Here is a 21,760-nt window from a genome sequence, read left to right as displayed (position 1 = left end):
GCGTGGGACAAATTGCGGCTGAAAATGGAACAAGGCCCCTTTTAAAGTACGTTACTCCCGCTGCAGGCTCGGTAGTTTCTTGGCTTGGCTCAAAAGCCGTGACTTCAAGATCTCATACCTCGATAAATCCCACTGATCACGAGTCGCGAAAGCGTGGGGAACATAAACCGACAAACACCCACCCCACATTACACGGGCAGCATGGCGCGCACTAAACCCCGCGCGCTCCCAGCGCTGGGCCTCCTAGCCGCCGGACTCGCAGCAACCGCGCAAATAGTATACGCTGCCGACGGCGTCGTCCATCTCGACATCCAACGGCGGAGTACGGTGCATAAGCGGGCTCTCGACCGTCGCGCCAACACGATTGTCGAGACGATTGACAATGACGTGCATCAGGGCGCCTACATGGCGGACGTGAAAGCCGGCACGCCGCTGCAGACGCTGACTTTGCAGCTGGATACGGGGAGCAGCGACACTTGGGTGGTGTATACTGGGTCGTCGATTTGCAAGGGCGGAGACTGTGCCGATGGCAGCTGTGAATATCCCTCTTTCTATTCCCCTTGCAGAATCATGTCGGTCTTGGCGAGCGAATGGATGAATGAGTGATGGAGAGAGTGACTTGAGTGAGTGAGCGAGCGATTGCTAACTCCACACAGTCGACCCCAACAAGTCATCCACCTACACCACCAGGCTAGCCCAAGGCGCCTTCTCCATCTCCTACGTGGACCAATCCTCCGCCAAAGGCGACTACTTCAACGATGTCTTCCAAATCGGCGGCGGCACACTCCGCAACCTAACCATGGGCATCGGCCTCACCACCGACATCCCCTTCGGCCTCGTCGGCGTGGGCTATCCCTCCAACGAAGCCGGCGTCGACTCAGGCACCATCCAACCTTACCCGAACCTCCCCCTCCAAATGGTCAACGAAGGCCTCACCCGCACGCCCGCCTACAGCATCTGGCTCAACGATCTCGAGTCCAGCGCCGGCAGTTTGTTGTTTGGCGGCATCGACACCGCCAAGTTCCGCGGCCCGCTCACCCGTCTGCAGCTGTACCCCACCAAGGGCGATTCCACCACCATCAACGAGTTCGCCGTCGCATTGACCTCCGTGACCGCCGTCAGCGCCTCGGGGACCGACAAACTCGCCTCCGCCTCCTTCCCAGCCGCCGTGGTCCTCGATTCCGGCTCCACCTCCTCCTACCTCCCGCCCGATCTCGCCCAGCAGATCTGGACAGAAGCCGGCGTCACCCTTATCTCCTCTTCTTCTTCGTCATCTTCTTCCTCCAGCAGCAGCGACGACATCCCCATAGTCCCCTGCTCCTACATCTCCTCCACCGCGCACTTCGGCTTCGGTTTCGGCGGTCCCAACGGCGCCGTAATCCAAGTCGCCATGTCCGAGCTAGTCCTCAACCAAGTGGGCACCTTCACCTCAGGCGAGCACAACGGCCGCGACGCTTGCCTCTTCGGCATCCGCGCCGCGTCCGCCGACAGCACCCTCATCCTAGGCGATACCTTCCTGCGCTCGGCGTTTGTGGTGTATGATCTGGCGAATGATGAGGTCGCGTTGGCGCAGACGGTGTTTAATGTGACGACGTCGAAAGTGGTGCCGTTTGCGAGTTTGAGTGCGACTGTGCCGAGTTCGACGCCGGCGCCGAGTCAGGCGAGTATTGCGGAGGGGGTGGTTACGGAGACGCCGAAGCATTTTACGGCGGAGAAGGGGTTTAAGAGTGCTGCTGCGAGAGAGTTGGGTGCGGTGGTGTTGGCTGTGGGGATGTCGGTTGGAGTGGGGTTGGCGAGTTTCTTTGTGCTTTAGATGTCGAGGAGGGAGAATTGTGTTTGTTATGATGGATGGGAATGTGGGGATACCTTTCAATGGCGATAGAATTATATCGGTACATGGAGTTAATTTGATGAGTTTGACCTTGCTGCTTCATTGATGTTGGCCATCAGGCGTAGCAGCTACAGAGTAAAAGCCCAGACTTCTGGCATATGTCTGAGCCGGCACGCCCGCTTACCTGTTAGCCCATTGACAAAGAGTCTACAAACGCCTTGACGTCGATATGGATAATGTAAGAGAACACGGAAAACCCGTCGAAACACGGATCTTCTTCTATTCGGCTCCCTCGTAGCTGCGGCAGTAGCCACCAAAACCCAAGCTACTCCTCTCAAAACATCTAAATCACCATATCATATCGCTTTGTTACCCATCTATTCACTTCCTCGGCGGAGCCGGAGGCGGCTCAGTCGGTTTCCCCCGCGCCTGATTCCGCAATTCCTCAACAAAATGCTTAAAAAAGCCACTCGACCCTTTCTGTTCGGCTATATCACATGTCAGTCATCTCTCCAGGTCCATGAAACCGCCTCTCCTAGTCGGAGCAGTCGAGAAAGCCCGTACCTGTCGCCTCGCCCGGCCGCAACGGATCGTTCGGATCGCGTCCGTACCGGATATCCTCCACGTGTCGGTGGACTCGCCGGACGCCTCGGTGGAAGGTCGGACTGCGCAGGATCTGTTTCGGGGTTATCGTCAGTGATAAGTCGGAGGGGAGGGGGATCGTTAAATTCGATGGAGGGGGGCGTACCTGGGCCACGATCACGTCCTATGCAAGTTAGTGAGGAGCTTGTAAAAGCTATGGGGGCGTAGATGCAACATACCTCAACCCGTAGGTACACAGCCCATAGTAGCCGTCCCCACGGCGCCATGATTCGCTAAGTCATTGGGTTTGGGATGGTCTTGTTAAACCCGTTGTTTGGAGGTTGTTCTGGGGATGATTGTTCGCCCCACACTGTGCCAAGTTCTCGGCCACGTGGGATGAGGGGCCGGGTGGGGATGCTGATTCATCACGATCGACCCTTGGTCCCCTTGCTCAACTCGCTCCCGTCATGAACGTTCAAGTCTGTCGCGAATGACAGGAAAACACACCTTTCACAGCTTGAAATTGATCCATTTGATGCTCGCAGCAACAAACCGAGAAACAGCCTTTTAAGCCTCTAAATTGAACCTCCTGTCTTAATTTATCCACGGATTCCCCGCGCTTGTTTTGCCCGGGCCGTGCGCTGAGAAAATGTCCGGTTGGTCGCCATGGGAAGAGGTTGAGTGAGCCGTGTTGTTGGCGGCCCGGAAGCCGACAACACCTTTCTCGAGTTCCCCTCTCAGTTTCCGTCTAATTATTCCAGTTTCTTCGCCCAGCGTTGATTTAAAGCTTTGCTTTGCGTTGCTTTGCGTATGCATCCGCTCTTGCGCCCGTGTCTGCGTCTGCATCGGTCCGTACGGCACTGCACCAGCTACGATCTGTTCCTGCATCGCCCCAGCTGCAACCGCATCCATCGTCTCTCTCAACACAACATACCTAACCATTGACAGGCCCCGCCCAATTAACACAAAAATAATACACCCACATAAGTTTTTGCTCTCCTCGTTTACCCCCGCGGGACAAATGTCATTCGCTCCCCTCCAACAAAACGAACAGCCGCTTCGGTTATACTGACCGGGTCTGCGAGTGGGTCTGAAAGAGGCACTTCACACACGGCACAGCCGTCCGTCACAAAGTTGGCCGTCCATACCGGCCCGTTTCCGGTAGCCTGCACCTAACATCACCCTCAAAGAAGAACAGGCAAAAGCAGCAGCACACACCAAAACCCAACGGTGTTTCACCAGCAAAAGCTTACCAGAGCTCCAGCCCCCTGTCCCGATTCGCGCCGTTGGGGGAAGCTAATAATAATGATACCTGCAATATGTGTGCGTGCGGCCACAAATCGTGACCGGTCTGGGCGCGAGCCAAGCGGCTCGGCGATATCTTTTTCTTGAACTGTTAGACCCAAAGCCGGGATAGATAGGATGGTGTTTCTTGCTGCGCGCGGCTGCGCCCCGCCCTGCACGTCATGGGTTTGTCTGTTGTTGTGTGTCAAAGGACTGACTGGGGAGGGCAGCACCCTTCTAAATGGGCGTGTGTGCCGCGTTCCCCTGGGGGCTGTACTGTACCGCAACCCTGCATTATTGCGACTCTTGTTTGTGTCTGTATCTGTATCTGTGTGTGAGGTTGTGATGTTTGTTTTGAGGTTGATGCAATGAAGGTTACAGTGGGCGATGTCAAGTCGGTTGGTCTGTCGCTTCTGTATGAGCCAGACTGGCCGACGGACCCGGCGGTCGAGTAAGTGTTCATATAGCAAGTTACAACTTTCCCTTTACTTTCAACTGACCACGGAGGAAACAGCATCGTTTTTGTCCACGGCATCGGCGGACACCCAGTTCGCACATGGAGGCTGCAGAGCGACGACGACGAAGCCATAACAACCCCCAAAGTGACCGTGCCGTATCCCGGCCTCAAGCGAAGACTGACGAAGAAGCTACCACCATCCACCCCCTTACACCGATCCAACTCGGAGCCTCTGACCGGGAAAACACCACGACCCCAGAGCAGAGCCCGCACTCTCCTCTGGGGGAACTCGACGAAATCATCCTCACGACTCGACCTCAATGGATCGTCAAACATCCCAGAGCCGAGTTCCTTAGGTAGATCCAGAACAGTCCTGCGAAAATCATCCCTCAAAAATATCCAAAAACCGCTTCCAGATCTACCAATCGATATCTTCACCCCACCGCCCTCGCCAAAAGTCGGTGTCTACTGGCCGTTAGACCTGTTACCCACATCCTGCCCAAACGCTAGAATCTTCACATGGGGTTACCACACCCTTGTGAAAGACGGCAAACCGGTCCGGCAACAAGGGGATATCTTTGCCCAGGCCGAGGAGTTCCTCATTGACCTTGCTGGTTCTCGCGCCTCGTTAGGGCAGGCAGCGCGGCCGATTATCTTTGTTGCGCACTCTACGGGGGGCGTTCTCGTTAAGGAGGTCAGCCCATCCCCCCCAATCCTGGAGAAAAAGTTGTAGGTAGTGTTATGTGCTAACACTCCCCCCCAGCTCCTCCGCAAATCCGAAGCCGAACGCGACGGCCCGCTCAAACAAGTCCTCCTCTGCACCTCCGCCGTCCTCTTCCTCGGCAGCCCACACCGCGGAACAGAGCACTGCAAGCTAAGCGATGCCATCCGCAGCATGGCCAGCGTCACATTGCGCGGCAGTGATCCTGACGATCCCGTTCTGGCTGCACTAGCCGGTGCGAAGGGGGCCGAGGCGGAGTTGGGCCGCCAGGCGTTTGTGAGGTTGTGGAATGATTATAATTTCGGGGTGAAGACGTTTCAGGAGTCGGTTATGCCGAGTTATCGGGTGCCGGAGTTGAGGGCTGAGACGGTGAGTGAGCTGCTTGAGATCTTATGGGGTTGGTACGAAGAGGGGACGCTGATTGTGGCAGACTATTCGACGGCTGGCGAGTTTTATTGGGGACCCGAGGGAGGGTGCTGAGACTATTGCGGCGTTGCATGATGGGATTTGCAGGTTTGGGTCGGCGGAGGATCAGGGATACCGCGCTGTTATGAGGGCGTTGGAGGCGTTTATTAGCGCGGAAGAGGATGGGGTTAGTTGCGAAATTCCTCTATGTTTGAGAGGCATAATGAGCTAACATGGTCCAGCGGCATGTGTTGACTTTGAAGGAGACGGGTAAGCCAACTCCCCCAGTATTATCATTACTCGTTGAGACCTTCTAACACGAACTTCAGAATGCGTGTCTGCCCTTGCCCCCCTGCAAGAATCCCTTCCCGATGTCCTCCCGGCCACGACCTACCCAGGCACTTGTCTCTGGCTCTACGATCTCCCCGATTTCCAAGCTTGGCACCACCGCAGCGGCCCAAGCAAGCATAAAATCCTCTGGATCCGGGGTGCTCCGGGATCTGGCAAATCAGTACTTGTCAAATCGCTCCGGAAACGACTGGAACGGCAATGGGGACCAGCTGGTGCCTCGTTCATCTGCGTAACGGCAGAAAGTCATGGTGGACTAAAGGACCCTTACCCAACACAAGAAGACTCCCAGGTCCCTCGACTTGCCGGACTGTACCGCAGCTTACTCGCCCAGCTCTTCCCCCACGACCCAGCACTTCGGAAAGCTCTCCTAGCCTTGTACAAGCAACCACGGGATGATCCACGATCATTCGACGACGCCCAGGTCGTTTCGTTCTTCGCCGACTACTACGTGAACCAAAAGCTGCGCACCCCAACCCGGCGCGCGTTCATCTTCATCGAGGTCGCTGACGACGCCTGTCCGGCTTATGTGCACGAACTCCTCGGTCGGCTATCTCACTTGGCGCACAACTCGGACTTCAGCATCTGCGTTGCCAGCGGCTATCATCCGGAGATCATCGAGGAAGAGAATGTTATCAGCGTGCCGATGCAGCTTCGTAATGCTGACGATGTCCTGCGGTATGTGAATCTGAACCTGGTGGCCGAGTGGGAAGAGAGGAACAAGACGGTTATCAGAATTGGTCAAAAGGCGGGGGGCGTGTTCCTGTGGGCGGAGATTGTCGTTAATATCCTGAACGCGGCTATTATTGAGGGGGCTACGGAAGAGATGATTGAGTACACCTTAGAGGAAGTCCCTGGGGATCTCTATGGGTTGTACGAGTGGATGCTTTCGACCATGAACGAGCGAGAACGAGCGGAATCGCTGGTCCTCTTCCAATGGGCCATGCTATCCGCCGAGCCGATGCGCCTGAACGATCTGTTCATGGCCATCCGACTGACCGAACCCAACCCCTTCGCGCTATTCGAGCAGCGAGGCCCACTCATGGCGTTCGATGTCGGCACGCCGTTCTCAATCCGCGACCTCCGGCAACTGCGCAACTCAGAGATCAGTTCTGATACCCCCTACCAATTCCACCGCTGGCTACGTGCTCGGTCGATCGGGTTGCTCGAGTTGAAGTCAGACAACCACCACCACCACTCACAACCATCGAGCGAACCACTCGGCCTACAACGCGTCTATCCCATCCACTCCTCAGTCCGCAACTTCTTCCTCTCCGGCCGGGGCTTCGCTTGTCTAGCCGCCGGCAATCCTTTCATCCCCTCCACCCTCCCCATCTCCGACTTCTTCGACATCACCCACTACACCCTCCTCCGAGCCTGCCTCACCTACCTCAACATGCGCGACTTCGAGTCTATCGGCCACGGCGCCCGTCGCCGCCGCAAAGTCCCCGTGGTGCCATCCCCAACAACCACCAACAGCGACTCCTCAACCTCCTCATACTCCACACACACCTCCCCGTTCTCCCCCCCAACCCAAAACAGCCACTATTACAACGACCACTATCACAACGACCACCTCCCAATCCAACCCCACCCCCTCAAACCCTCCCCCCCGCTCCCTCCGCACCACACCCACCACCCCCTCCTCCCAACCACCATCTCAACCCAACGCCACCTCGTCATGTCCTCCTACCCCTTCCTCCACTACGCCGTCACCCACCTCCTGCACCACCTCCTCGCGCCCCAACCCTTCCGCTACTTCCTCCCGCAACACGAACTCCTCGCCGCGCTGGCGGCGAATAAATTCCGCTTGTGGAAACGCTGGACTTCGTTGCTGGGGACGTATGAGCCGGATGTTATTTTGAGGGTGCATGCTGCGGGGGCGCAGGCGGGGGGTGTGAATGCTACTATGGGGAATGCTGCCAGTGGGGTTGCTCACTTTTTAAGTCCGGTGTATGGAGCACGGTATCGGTTGGAGAGGGTGTTGAGGAAGTTGTTTAAGCTGGCGGCGAGCGAGTCGTATGTTTCGAGGAGGAGGGGGGCGAGGGAGCCGGTTACGCCGGTCGGGACTGTGGTTGTGAGTCCGTTTTCGTCGGCGTTGGGCTCGGGTGAGGGATCTGGACGTGGACGGGAAACGGAGTGGATGCCGAGGAGCCCGCGGTACAGGTTGCCGGAGGAGTTGACGTTGCCGGTGCCTGGGGGGGTTGGTGGGGGGTTGTTGAGTCCGATTAGGAGGTCGGGGGTTATGGGGCCGATGTCGCCTGGGCTATATCGAGGTGGGGAAAGCGGGATTGGGTTGGCTGTGTGATGGGGGTGTGTTAGAACTTAGGGGTATTGGTTTAACTTTTCGGTCTTGTATTTTTTAGGCTTCCGGTCATTTTCCGGGAGGGTGTTTTTTTTCTTTTTTTTTGGTGTACTATCTGGGGTTTATGTTGTTACGTGAGTTACAGTTGAGCATTTACAAGAGCAACAAAGTTGAATCACAGGGAGGAAACGCTACCATCGAGAGACTGCTTTGGTGTTTATGCGCGACCCCTGAGCCCCTGAGAAAGAAACAAACCCTAACCCTTATCGATAACTTCACAGTCGAGCATTCAGGGTCCTGGGCGGTCACAACCGGCAGAAAGTTGGACCCTCCCAACTTTTTAGTGGGCTACCCAATGCGAACCCTTCATCCCATGCAACTTTTAACGTGCTGTCGCAACCCCGCGATTGTCGACCACACCACACCCTCATCCCTATGCTCGCACTCGCCACCCATGCGCGCAGGACTGTGCTGCTGCGCGCGACGCACCCCAAGCTTCTCCTGGATGTGCGATGGGCCAGCACAGTGAGTGCCGCCGGCGAGCCGGTCAAGCGGCCGAGGGGACGTCCGCCCAAAGTCCGCGAACCGGAGGAGCCCGTCAAGAAGAAACCTGGCCGACCGCCGAAGGTTGTTGAACCTGTCGAGCCCCCCGTAAAACGCAAACCTGGCCGCCCACCGAAGGTTCCCGAACCTGTGAAGTTCAAGATCAAGATCGTCAAACGGGCCCCTGGGCGCACAGCAACGGTGATACCCAGCACGCTCAGCCAGCCTAGCGAACCCAGCGAACCCAGCAAGCCTAGCGAACCCAACGAACCCAGCAAGCCTAGCCAGCTCAGCGAACCCAGCGAAGGAATCGAACCCCTCGAGCCGATCGAGCCTAGCGAACTCATCAAACCGAAAAAGCCTAGCAACCCCCGCTTGTACGGTCACCGTCCCTTAGCCCGCCCTAGGGGGCGCCCACGAAAAGACGAACCCGTCGACAATGCAAACGGTACTGCTACTGGCACACCCGACCCCCCCAAACCACCTAGGAAGGCCCCCGCAATCGCCAAAAAGGCCCAAGTTTGGTTAGAGAATGAGGACAGCTTAGCCGCGGCAGATGATATTGCCAACGACGAGATCGAACCCACCGAGCCGTTCAAGCCTATGGAATATTTCGAGCCGGAAGAGGACCCCGAACCCAAGAAAAAGATCAAGAGCATCAGGGCTGGCGCGCCCGAGACCAGGAAATATGTGAACCCCCATGCGGATGGGAAGGAGTTAAAAAAGGAACTCGACCGCGACGGGACTTGGTTAGCCGCCCGTCGACTGAAGCAGGGTGGAAACCGCGATATATACCGGGTCAACCTTATAAGCGACCAGCTGGCTAGGGACACGCTCAAGTACATGGGTCCAACCCTGAAACGCCACGAGGGCTGCGACCTCCTTGACATTTTCCCTGGGCCTGGTATTTGGAGTAAGAGGCTCCACGACGTGGTGAAACCACGATCTCACATTCTCATGGAGCCGGACGCCGAGTTCTATAAACCCTATCTCGAACCCCTGCTTGAGAAACCTGGCACACAGCTCCTGCCCGAATCGGGGATTGTCTGGGAGCAGCTCAACAAGGTGTTGAATCCCACGGTGCTGCCCCATCAAGTGGAACGCAAGTACACCCCGGAAGAAACACCAGAGCGGAACGACACCCTGTTGGTGACGATGAATTTGGCCATGTCCCCAAGAAGAAAGTTTCGGTCGTTTGAGAGTCTCGCCCAGCTTGTCATGTTCCAAATGCTATCGTCAATCCGCCCAGGCTCGCTCTTTCAAAAGTACGGCCTCGTCCGAATGCTCATTTGGGCCGAAGACGCGGACACAAAAGCCATTCTCCCTCGCACTATCCAGGCACGCAAAAAGCTAGCCATCGAAGCCGAGCTCTCGACCGATTGGGTTACCCAACTGGTTAGCCCCGATGCGCCACGGCCAACAGCGGCGGGTGCCAGCCGCTGGTATCTTCGCAGCGAGTCGCTCAATCTCGAAAGCGCTCGCCGGGCGCTTGTACGGATGCAGGACCAGGGATTCAAGCTGATCCGAGGGCGTGAGCCCGAGCACGTAAGGGAATTTTTTGATTTCGTGGACCCGGACAAGAGTGCTGGGCCCAAGAACCAATTTACAAGAAAGGGACGCCCGGGTGATATCGAACTTGTGCAACTACAAAAAGAGTGGGACGACGGCACGATCCAGGAAGGATCCAAAGAGCATAAACGCCTCAGCCACCTTGTGCATCTTCAAACCTTTGATTCCAGGCGTGCCGTCGTCACGGAGCGCCTCATGCGCGAGCATGATGCTATCGTCAGGGACTACGTCAAAGCCGGCGACGACGAAGCGAAGCAACAAGAAGTTCTCGCAAGGGCGAAAGCCTGGACCGACACCATCAACAAATTCGAGAAAAAGACTCGGAATGAAATTGTATTGTTGCGTGACAATCGTCACGTTGTCAAGCAGGACAAGCCCTTCATGAATTGGGACCGACGCTACATAGAGCCACTCCGCGCAGAACCCCAAGAATTCTTCCCCGCCGCCCCCTGTGTGCTCCTCGACATCCAGCCCAGGGCTGTCCCCTCCATCCTTCGTGAGATCGGCCCGACCTCCTCCCGCGGAGGCGACATGTTCGAGCTCCTTCTCCGCGGCCTGGTCCAGCACATCCTCGACCCGGTCGACGGCTGTATGAACACCATCACGCCCGGCGCGGGCGACTGGGTCGTGCCGCATTGCAAAACTATGCATGACCCGACCGTCGGTGGCCACGTGCCGGGGCTGCTTTGGCCGTCGACGCGCACCCTGAGCACTGATCACCTGGTGGAGCTCACCGAGCAGTGGATGAAGTGGCCGTTCCGGCCTTCGTATGAGCAACTGGTGTCGCGGACGATAGAAGAGGCGGATGCGGAACCTGGCGAGGACGGTCGGGAGGCAAACAAATTGAAACTTCCAATGGAGTTGTAGAACACTTTGACGTTCTGAAACGGGAGGGAGGCTGGGTTAGGCGTGGAGGGGGTGGTTGTCGTGTCCGGTTGTCGAAGCGGTGAAGTATATCAAGACAAACGCATAGTTCCCACGGCGTTTGGATTGTTTTAGAGTTAGAGGTCGGCGTGTACGATGGATATGTATATACTTGTTTCTATATCATGGAAATAGCGATCGGAAGCATGGAGGTAGGAAAAATTAGATAGACTTGTAAATACTTACTCTCAATCTCAATGTATTTCGATAGATTCCGATATTAGGTCCTTACTTTCTTTGTATTAGACAAACGGCCCTTGCCCTACTGAAGTTGACGCCGTATGACTTCACCCACCCCCTAGGCTGTAATTTTCTCGAACGTTTCCACCTTGGACGAATACACTAGGTCAAAGGACTCGGACAATCCGGAATGTCACTGGTTCTGCATATCACCAGCGGGATCTGACCCAAACGGGCAAGTGGGGGCCAATGAATGTCGTTCCGGATCGTCATGCCCTTGGGTCCTTTTTCCAGAGCGATCAGAGAAGAGAATCCGGATTTGCTACGGTGAGCTGGTCGGGCTGAAACAGGCCCTGCAACGGACAATATTTTGGATGTTTCACACTGCGACTTTCGCCTGACGTGCCCAGCTCAACGGTTTGAGTCAGATTTCTCTGAACTTTTAGTGCCAAAGGCTTGAAGACCCAGCTGCCAGGGCCTGCTAGAGATCCACCACCAGCTGGCACTCGATGGAAAATCAGTGGTGTCGCCGGCAGTTGACCCGAACATTCACCCCGCATCCTGGCAGGCGGGTTCCCGCCCCTGCATATCAACGGGCAGCACCCCTGCCACAATTGTCGAATGAAGAGTCTCGACTTGATGGTGTTCAACGTCACAATTGCCAGCTCTGGCGGGATCTTCAATGATTTTCCCAGGTCCCTCGTTTCAACCAAACTGTACGACAGGAACACACGCAACTCGTTTGCGCGTTTCCGTTCGTCGTTCGTCATTCTCTTCGTCCCTTCGTCCCATCTTTTGTCCTCGCTTCTTCGGATAACTCTTTTTTCCCCTTCACCTTCCTTTTCTTTCCCTTGACTTTTCCCTTTTTCCAACTGCTGACACTCACCCTGCTGAGGTCACACCAACGCTCCTTCTTTTGTTACTTTTTCTCCATGATTCCCATTGGAAGATCCGGGTTGGCCTGCTGCAAAGACCGAGTGCTCTGCCCGAGATCAGATGCAGATACCCTACCGTTAAAAAAGAGTCAAGACCTTTCTAATTGACGGAAATTGTTTCCAACCCGATCCTTCCTGCGCTCGACATTACGGAGGAAACGACTCGATCCACGCCATGATCCTGTGATAGGATGGCATTCCCCCGTCGACCCTCGGCCGCACTCCGCTATCTCCTCGTTGCCATCCTGTTAGCAGTCACCTTTTACGCTCTCCTCGGACCTACAAACCTCGCGCCAAATGATGGCCTGGTCATAGCACGACCGTGGGGTGGGTACGAAGCAGAGCAGGTCTTCGTACATCGCGGGGATTACCACCAGCACCAACCGAAACACCCCATCGACGACCTGATCAAGACAGCGGAGCAGGAATTCGCCGACAAGTTGGCCAAGGAGACGTACACACTTTCCGATGCGGCAGCAGCCTACCGCAGGCGTCGCGGGCGACACCCCCCGCCTGGGTTCGAGGAATGGCATGCCTTTGCGCAGGAGAAGAATGCGGTGGTTGTGGAGGAGTTTTGGGACCAGATTTACCATGACCTGGAACCGTTTTGGGCGATCAAGCCCGCGGTTATCCGGGCGGGGGCGAACAAGCTTGATATGCATATCGAGATACGTGATGGTGAGGCGACGACTGGGAGTGATTGGTTCTGGACTCAGATATGGCTGGATATGATCAAGACGATCGAGCATATGCTCCCGGACATGGTGTTGGCGCTGAATGCTATGGATGAGCCGCGGCTGGTGGTGCCGTGGGAGGATATTGATCGGTACATGAAGGAAGCGAGCAAGAAGAGGAAGATTGTGGACGTTGCGGACGTTGTGACGAGGTTTCCCCGGTTGCCGAAGCCTGGGGAGACACCGTCGGACGACGAGGCGGAGATGCCCGAGACGGTGTGGGAGCGTGACAGTAGGTTCCCTCGTTAAACCGCGGGTGCTTTGGTCTTGAGGTTTGTCGGAACGTGGTTGCTGATAGAATTCACCTCACAGAGCACTACTGGAAAATTGTACGCCGCGGATGTCCACCAACGAGCGACGCGCGTGTAGCGCCCATCATCACGAACTTCAACCGCACCCCCGATATCACGGGCCCCTTCGCGCTCGACCACATGCGCAACGGCTACGTCTCCAACTACACTCTCAGCACCACCTTCTGCCACCAAGCCGACCTCCAAGCCCTCGAAGGGATCTTCGTCGAGCCCCTGTCCGTCTCAGCAACCAAATCCCTCCTCCCCCTCTTCGGCGGCTCGAAACTCGCCGTCAACAACGACATCCTCCTCCCAGCACCGATGTACTGGAGTGAAGAAGAACGCTTCACAGGCGCCGAGGGTGCCGCCACCCCCTGGTTCGCGAAATACACCGCCGCGATCTGGCGCGGCGTCGCCACAGGCGGTCTCAACCGACCCGACAACTGGCGCTCCTTCCAACGACACCGCTTCGTAGCCATGCACAACACGACCCAGCTTGCCTCGCCAGAAACCAAACTCAACTTCATCCCACCCGACAAGCGCTACGACCTACCTCCACCCGACGACCTCGCGCGGTGGACGTCAGAAACCACCTCCGTCGCGTTCACCAACATGATGTGCGCATTCAAAGACACCGAACCATGGTGCAACTACACCTCACCATACTTTGAAACAGCCCCCGGCATGCCCATGGCCGAGCAGTTCGCCTTCAAGTTCCTCCCAGACATCGACGGCAACTCCTTCAGCGGGCGCTACCTCGGCTTCCTACGGTCCACTTCCCTACCCATCAAAGCCACATTATGGCGCGAGTGGCACGACAGTCGGCTGGTGGCATGGAAGCATTTCGTGCCGATGGACAGCCGGTTTGGGGACTGGTTTGGTTTGCTGGAGTATTTTGTCGGGAATGGGGACACGAAACCGGCACGGGATCATGTTGCGGAGAGGATTGCGACGGCTGGGAAGCAGTGGGCCGCGAGGGTGCTGAGGAAGGAGGATATGCAGGTGTATGTGCTGAGGTTGTTGCTGGAGTATGCGAGGGTGGCGAGCGATGATCGGGAGGTTTTGGGGTGGGTGGGGGATTTGAAGTAATTTGGTGCGGTACGGCTTCTTAATTTGTGGGTGCGGATAGGGACTACGATGTTTTCCCAGTTCTGCCGTTTAAGCTACAAATGCAATGATGATAATAACCAAAACGAGGTTTACATGGCGCCGTGAGTTGCCGAGTGTGATGTGACGAGAGTCCTCTGTTGGCCTTCAGCGAAGAAGAGTTGGAGTTGTTGATGACGCAAAAGGCAATGCAGGGCAAAGCGGGCTGCGTCGGGTCTGGGACATCGGTTGCATCTTGCATCATGCTCATGTTGTGAAATCAGTGAGACTAGCAACCTGGAAGCAAGAGGCAAGGTGTATCGCCTCGGGGAAACCTTATGTTGTCCCTGCATCGGCTACTATGTAGTGGACAATTAGGAAATGGTTTGTGCTCTACACAGAATATTCTCTGATCCACTTTGAGGTTATTAGCAGCTGAAATAAATTAGTGTAGTGTGTTGGTAGAACTTCCGGCAGTGAACTCCAACCAGCAAACCCCCATTCAAGCCCGAAACAATAACTCCGTATGACGACGGCCCTGGAACCGAAAAACCCACGCCCGATAAGCCCCATCACGAATCATGTCGCATTCCACTCCCAGCCAGGGTCCGCGATTCTTCTTACCTAAAAAAGCGATCCCGTGGACATCCCGCTTGGCAAGTTGGCAAGCAGGGCTGAGCCTGCGGCGATGCGATGCGATGTGATGAGATGCGAGACGAGCCGCCAGCGGTGAGAATGAGGACAGCTAAAGCAGGCATTCAAACCTGTAATTACCAGCGACTGCATGCATGCAAGCGACCTGACCACCTTGTAAAGAAACAAGAGAATCCGAGCCCCCGCAACAAACAGATCCAACCCGTGAAGCAGCAGCAGCAGCAGCAGCAGCAAAACTCGGCGTAAAGGCGGAGCAAACCGGACGTGCCGGGCAAGCCACAAAAACCCGGACCGCCCGAGAACCTCTCTGAGTGGCTCCGACGGAAGTGGGCCGGCGCTTGCCGGCGGTATCCGCTACGGGCCAGGCGAATTGGAAGCGCCTGCCATTAACTGCAATCGCGCTTATAACTTAACGGCAATCGGCTCCGAGAATCATGTCGCACCTTGCACTTAACGGCCACCGAACCCGCTCCACGTGAGTGAATTTTGACGACGGCTGTTTCTGCCGCTCCGCCTCTCCGCCCACAAGGGAGGCTGCTGGGAGAGAGAGAAACGAGGGGACAAATCCAGGGATTTGTGGGCGATAGGACCGAGTTATTGGCTTGCTTGTCGGTCGGGATTACGTGATGTGAATAAGGGAAGGAGGGAGTGGCGTGTATAAGAAGAGCGAGGAGGGCCTTATCTTTTGTTGGTCTTGATGGTGGGAGGTATCTCTTTTTGCTTAGCGGAAAGTAGTATTTCTTCGTCGCCGCATATCCTTCGCTGACCGACAACAACCTGTGCTATTTCTCCAAAACCCTATTTTCAACCTACAAATAACTTAGTCTGAGTTTCTCGTCCCACCTACGATCAGCGGTACCCTCAACCCCAACTCGAGGTGTGTGTTTTTGGCTTCTGTCGTCGATTCCCCAACTTTTCCCCTCAGCGCCCAGCGACCCCACTTTGCAGCCGTCAAGGTACTTGGCAGCCCACGACTCGTTCCAAGAACGGATTCGGCATGGAGTCCACGATCTCGGGGGGTTGTCCTTGTTTGTTACGAGCATGTGCCGTGACGAGGGCTCCATCGCGCCCGCCAGGGCTGGGCTGACAAGATCTTTTTCATCTCACTGATAACGGGTTTCTAACGAACTCCCTTTTTTTTCTGGCACAAGTCTCGCCGAGTCTCGTTGTCGCGAAATCTCACACAGTCAAACACAAACACCAAAACGGAACTTGTCCGCTAATTCACAATTCACACCCACACAGGCCCGTATATCGTTTGCCGCCCCGAATACCCCCCCGATGTCACCGTCCCGTATCAGCGACTTCAGCGACAACACGTCGTCCGTCCCTAAATCTCCCCCCACCGCCAACACCACAACCGAGAGCAAACCCCGCTACTTCGGCAACATGAACAACTCCTTGATCGAATCCAAGTTCCTCTCCCACCCAGAAGACCTCGGCATCGTCGCCGTCGGCTTCTCCGGCGGGCAAGGCAAAGCCGGCGTCGACACCGGCCCAACAGAGCTGATCGAGTCCGGGCTCCTGACCCAAGTCCGTGATGAACTCGGCTACAACCTCCACGGCCACACCACCGTCGACCAGTACACCGACCTCGTCCCCGCCGACGACCCCCCGCACCGCGGCATGAAAAACCCGCGCGCCGTGTCGGCCGTCACCCGTCGTATCGCAGACCAGGTGTACGAGCAGGCACGCGAGGGCCGGCTGGTGCTGACGCTCGGCGGGGACCACAGCATCGCGATTGGGACGTTGGCAGGCAGCGCCAGGGCTACGCGTGAGCGGTTGGGCAGGGAGATTGCGGTGATTTGGGTGGATGCGCATGCGGATATTAACACGCCGGAGACGAGTGATAGTGGGAATGTGCATGGCATGCCGGTGGCGTTTGCGACGGGCTTGGCGAAGGGGGATAAGGAGGAGTTTTTTGGGTGGTTGAAGGATGAGCATCGGGTTAGTGTTAAGAAGCTGGTGTATATTGGCCTGCGGGATGTGGATTCGGGGGAGAAGAAGATTTTGAGGGAGAATGGCATCAAGGCGTTTAGCATGTTTGACATTGACAAGTAAGTCACATTTTCTCGCCCCTGTCAATGGCGTCACAGACTAACAAGAACACCCCAGGCACGGCATCGGCCGCGTGATGGAGATGGCGCTCGCCCACATCGGCAACGACACGCCCATCCACCTGTCCTTCGACGTCGACGCTCTCGACCCCATGTGGGCGCCCTCGACCGGTACCCCAGTGCGCGGCGGTCTGACGCTGCGCGAGGGCGACTTCATCTGCGAGTCGGTCCACGCGACCGGCAGCCTTGTCGCGGTGGACTTGGTCGAGGTCAACCCGCGCCTGGCGGCTGATGTGGAAGGGGCTGCGCGCGAGACGATTCGTGCGGGCTGCTCGCTTGTGCGGTGCGCACTGGGTGAGACTTTGCTATGAAGAGCTCTGTTTTGCTGGGTAGAGCTTTTGGGTAGCGATTTTGGGAAGGGGGAGTGTTGGTTGGTGTGCCGTTGATTTGGATTGGGGCACGGGTTTGGGACATCTTTTTGATGCGAGTTGGTTAATACTTCCCGATCTCGCGGCGCACAATCTGCGGCGTCTCGGTCTCACCAACCCTCCCCACGATGCGAGGCGTCCACAGGGCACAGCACAAGCCTGTTGCATTCAGCCTAGCGCTCGGCAGTGTTTGCATGGTAACTTAGACATGTTTCGTATACCTATCGTTTTGTCCATAGACCAGATCCCCTTTCAATAGGGTAGACATGGGGATGCAAGTTCAATGTGGAAAACGACTGTCACGGCCATTTCTCGACTTCAAAGCCGTTTTGAACCTACTGGGAGATATGAAAGCACCGTGCCTCCTTCTATTCAACCGACACCATTTCAACGACTGTGGGAGGATGCCATTTCGAGGCTGTTCCACGACTGTTTGTTTCATCCGATGTCTCTATCCCGCGATAGTCAATTTTTAGAGCCCAACGATCACCACCAACAGCGAGTGTAACCGTTGCTGCCCCACTCAACCCCGCGGCACCAATACATGCGCAAGCTTGCGGGAATGGACGGGAACCATGGAAGCCGTGTGTACCCCCCGATGAGTTGTCTTGCTCCAAGGGGAATTATGAGGTCAGAGATGAGGTGTCCAGAACAATTAGGCACGATTCTGCCCAATTGATCAGCCGAATTGACAATTGAGAAACTTTCCTGTTTGCTCTCTCTTTTTCTCTTGAACTGCCAATTCGCCCCAAGTTCACTCACACAACCCACGAAAACCCCCTGCCACCCCCTGGCCAACGATCCAGTCAGGCACCGAGAAACTCCCCAGCGCAAAGTCCAGCGGGGCCGTTGCCAAGACCCTCTGCGTTTAGCTCCCGGGTTCCGTCCCGCAAACGACGAGACAGGCGCAACGCGGCGTTGGCATCCTCGAGGAGCGAAACCCAATGCTCAACTCGTTCTCCGGTCCTTCATGCCTGCCTCGCTCCCGAGACTAGTTATTGTCTTGCTTAAGCTGCCATTTGCATTGCGCCGCATTGGTCTGTTAGGTTAGTTACACATTCGAAAAGAAAGGAAAGAGGGATCCGGCCTGCCTTTTTATTTCCATCCCAGCCCCGTCGACATTCCCCAGCTTTTTTTTCCCCAGCCGACCGATTTTCTCGACCACCCGGCCTTCTTTTTTTCCCCAGCCACCACCAATAACTTCGAGAAGAAGTCGCCCGCTTGCTTCGCACCACCCCGCGACAGCGAATTGTGGGTCGATTTGCTCTTTGCTTTCTCTGAGCTCTTGTTCTCGCCCCGCCCGACGCGGTTCTCGCTGAGCTCTTTGCTTGCGCATTGTGCGACAACCAGGCCAGGCGCCCGATCTGGTATCGAGGTTTCGAGGAATTACCCTGCTCGTCGACCCGAAGCTTCACTCAACCAACTGATTAAAAGGAGGGGTTCTGCGATCCTGACTCGCCTTAACACACGACGAGGAGGAATAAATACTCCCATTCGACCACCGCGCTCATCGAGAGAGTGCTTTTCCTGACGCCGGCGCATTGCAAACGACAAGACCGAGCTTCGAGCATAACCCCGACGACAACCCGTTTCCTTTTTCCACCCAAAAGACCACAAACCAACCGCCACCATGACCTCGACGGTAACAAGCGGCTCGCTCGTCTACGAGGAGCGCCGCGTCATCGAGCGCGTGCACAAATACCATTGGCCCGCTGTGCAGCTCAACCTGTGGATGCTCATCATGATGGTTGCGTCGTGTCTGATCATTGGCGTGTTTGCGGCGTTTATTGATATCCAGAATACTCTGGAGCTGCCAATACCATGGTTCGTCTGATCTTGCTTTCCCGTCCCTACTTCCTGCACCTAGATCTCAGGATCAAGAATCTAGAGTCCAGAACCCAGGATCCAAAATCCAGACAATAATACGTGCGTCTGCTAACACACCCTCGCAGGTACTTCCCCTACTACATAACCGTCTCGGCCCTCACAGTCTCCTTCATCCTCCTCCTCCTCTGGCTCATCTTCCGCCGGCGCCTGCTCCCCTCCATCGTCATGATCGGCGGTTTCATCCTCTTCGTGCTCTGGCTCGTCGGCCTGGTCGTCATCTCCATCCAGCTGTGGGGGCCCTCCGGGTCGGTCAGCTCGAACTGCAACCTGTGGGTGTTTGGGGCGGACCCGGCGCCGACGGGCCAGACGCTGCAGACGCTGGCGTGGCTGGAACAGCGCGGGATTTGCCAGAGCTGGCAGGCCGTGTTTGCTTTTGGGTTGGTGGGGGCGATCTTTTTGTTGTGGATTATGGTTATGGCTTATCAGGTTTTTGCTGATGATGCGTAAGGGGTGTGACTGGAGGTGATACCGGGTGTGTTATTTAAGGGGCTGTTTCGGGGTTATTTAGGGGGCCTTTTCTATTGTTTATTTTTGGGTATTATTTGGGGCGGGGGTTGGGAATTTCACATGCATGGATAGATGGAGTTGGGTTGGGCGGGTGGAAGCATTGTTTATATTGGGAGCGTGTTCAGCCGGCGGTCATAATGAGCGAAATATGTGTATGAGAGATGAAGCAGATCAAAGAAGCAAGCTTGATGCAATGATGTGTGGTACGCAAAGTGAAGTGTTGGGAGAACGTGCCAGATTCGGGCTCCATTGGAAGCTAAACGGTGCAGAGCAAAACCAAGAACAGTCTATTTGGTATGGCTCAAATCTAGAATCTGAGAACATTTCATAACCCATCTCTAATAAACCCCAAAAACCCAATAAACACCCAGCAACGCCCCATCACGAAGATAGAATCCCAACTCAACACTTCACCCCTCAACCCGTCCTATCACGATCACGACCGCAAGTTCTGTTCCATGCGATCAAGCTCCGCCTCCATACCCGCCACCCTCTACACACAGTCAGCAGCCGCCCAATCAATCAATAATTATCACATACCTTTCTCTCCGCCTCCGAAATAGCCTGCTCCGTCGCCTGCTGCTGAGCCAGCAGTTGCTGCTGCAGAGCCTCCGTTTCCCGGGCCTTGTACTGCCGCTCAGTATACCTCTCCGCGGCAAACCCCGCGCCGTGTTTGACCACAGTTCCAGCGGCTCGACCCTGGGGCCCCATGTAGGAGACGACTAATTAATCAAGGTGTGTTAGTTCAGACTTGGGATTTATCCAGCCAAAACCCACCCGTAACCACCCTCCCCCCCCCCTTTCCCCCCCCAACAAACGAAAAAGAAAAAAAGAAAGAAGGAAGAAAGAAAGAACTTACTTTTCGCGCCCTTCTCAATCCGCCCCTTCGTCTTCTCCACATCGGCGTCAAACTGCGCACCGTATTCTGGGTGTGTGGGCGCGGCAGCAGCAGGCTTATAGCTGACCCTGCCGTCGGGTTGCACCACTTGCTGCATCGGGCGTGGGGCGAAGCCGCCGCCGCCGCCGGAAGCGCCGTGCTTCTTGGAGTTCTTCTTCTTTCTTCGGAAGGGGTTGCAGCAGCACATTTTGTTTGGTTGTCTTGGGGAGTCTGGGAGTGGAGTTGGGTGGGATGGGTTGGTTGTGGTGATGAGTGAGGTTCTGGTATGGGGATGGGGAGTTCACAAAAGGTGGGTTGGTGTTTTGGGAGTTATATTGTGATCTGGTGTAGTACACACGTTGGAATCATTAAAACAACTTGTGGGAGTTAACTGCGGAAGACCAGGTGGTGGAAACTCAGCCCCAGGCCTGTCCCATGGCCTGCGCTGAGACCATTCCATTCACAGTTGTGAGGTTTGAATGGGCTGGATTACGAGTACGAAGTTTATCGCAGACACCCGCTCAGTCTCGAGGGATTACATCTAAGTTGCTCCTTACGCACCACGGCATTAACCACCGCATAAGGGCATCGAAAGGAAAAATAAGCTGATCAAGTAACTCTACGAGTTGAGATTTACCTCAATACAATTATCGTGTCATAACCCACATTTTCGCTTACTATGTACAACGTTTCCAAGGGAAGATGGAATCATTTGTGGGTCGGAGCGCAGCGGCTGTGATGGTTTGAGGCCCGGGCGCGGCCGGAGGGCGGCCGAAAAAGCGGGCCGGGCCGGGGCCCCACTGACCGGCGGCCGGCCTTGGCATTCTATTTCGGGCAATTCGTCGGTGATTCGGGGTCTAACCAAAATGTAGTTGAAAAAGAAACCATAATCCAGTAGGCGACGTGATTTGAGGGCTTGTTAAGGGGCCTATTTAACCTTAGTGATATTTAATGTGCGCTTTTTCTCATTGCGCCCATCCAAGCATTTCAATTTATATTATTTTGCGAAAATAATGTCATAATCATGATAATGTAACTAGTTAATGAGTTTATAAAATGTAACTCTTCGTCCGACTCGGTAGTTCGGTTTTTGAAAATGTTACACAGTGGTTAGCTGCAACCAACCGTGACAAATAACCTACGTCTGAAGAAAGTT

At 55.7% G+C, this 21,760-nt stretch overlaps 5 protein-coding genes across 5 annotated transcripts; 4 read left to right on the top strand and 1 right to left on the bottom strand.

Moving 5' to 3' along the window:
- Positions 1-201: 201 nt before the first annotated feature.
- C8A04DRAFT_25591 (aspartic peptidase domain-containing protein) lies at positions 202-1,813 on the top strand (the record flags this gene model as incomplete). Its single annotated transcript, XM_062779619.1, has 2 exons — positions 202-535; positions 657-1,813. 2 exons carry the CDS (start codon positions 202-204, stop codon positions 1,811-1,813), a joined length of 1,491 nt encoding a protein of 496 aa, XP_062640037.1.
- Positions 1,814-2,212: 399 nt separating this feature from the next.
- On the bottom strand, positions 2,213-2,700 carry C8A04DRAFT_25590 (uncharacterized protein; the record flags this gene model as incomplete). Its single annotated transcript, XM_062779618.1, has 4 exons — positions 2,213-2,319; positions 2,396-2,507; positions 2,580-2,597; positions 2,653-2,700. 4 exons carry the CDS (start codon positions 2,698-2,700, stop codon positions 2,213-2,215), a joined length of 285 nt encoding a protein of 94 aa, XP_062640036.1.
- A 1,365-nt stretch (positions 2,701-4,065) lies between these two features.
- On the top strand, positions 4,066-10,912 carry C8A04DRAFT_9624 (uncharacterized protein; the record flags this gene model as incomplete). The annotated part of the gene is made up of 9 exons (XM_062785550.1): positions 4,066-4,148; positions 4,212-4,768; positions 4,892-5,244; positions 5,306-5,467; positions 5,523-5,550; positions 5,610-7,681; positions 7,861-7,943; positions 8,227-8,479; positions 9,191-10,912. 9 exons carry the CDS (start codon positions 4,066-4,068, stop codon positions 10,910-10,912), a joined length of 5,313 nt encoding a protein of 1,770 aa, XP_062640035.1.
- Positions 10,913-12,275: 1,363 nt separating this feature from the next.
- C8A04DRAFT_34855 (uncharacterized protein) lies at positions 12,276-14,197 on the top strand (the record flags this gene model as incomplete). The annotated part of the gene is made up of 2 exons (XM_062782967.1): positions 12,276-13,050; positions 13,131-14,197. 2 exons carry the CDS (start codon positions 12,276-12,278, stop codon positions 14,195-14,197), a joined length of 1,842 nt encoding a protein of 613 aa, XP_062640034.1.
- A 2,040-nt stretch (positions 14,198-16,237) lies between these two features.
- Positions 16,238-19,667, top strand: C8A04DRAFT_34854 (uncharacterized protein; the record flags this gene model as incomplete). Its single annotated transcript, XM_062782966.1, has 4 exons — positions 16,238-16,905; positions 16,964-17,248; positions 18,984-19,157; positions 19,286-19,667. 4 exons carry the CDS (start codon positions 16,238-16,240, stop codon positions 19,665-19,667), a joined length of 1,509 nt encoding a protein of 502 aa, XP_062640033.1.
- Positions 19,668-21,760: the final 2,093 nt, after the last annotated feature.

Source organism: Dichotomopilus funicola (genome assembly GCF_033296635.1).
Source record: "Dichotomopilus funicola strain CBS 141.50 unplaced genomic scaffold C8A04scaffold_7, whole genome shotgun sequence".
In the NCBI taxonomy this organism is placed as follows: domain Eukaryota; kingdom Fungi; phylum Ascomycota; class Sordariomycetes; order Sordariales; family Chaetomiaceae; genus Dichotomopilus; species Dichotomopilus funicola.
This window is presented reverse-complemented; position numbering and strand designations above follow the sequence as displayed.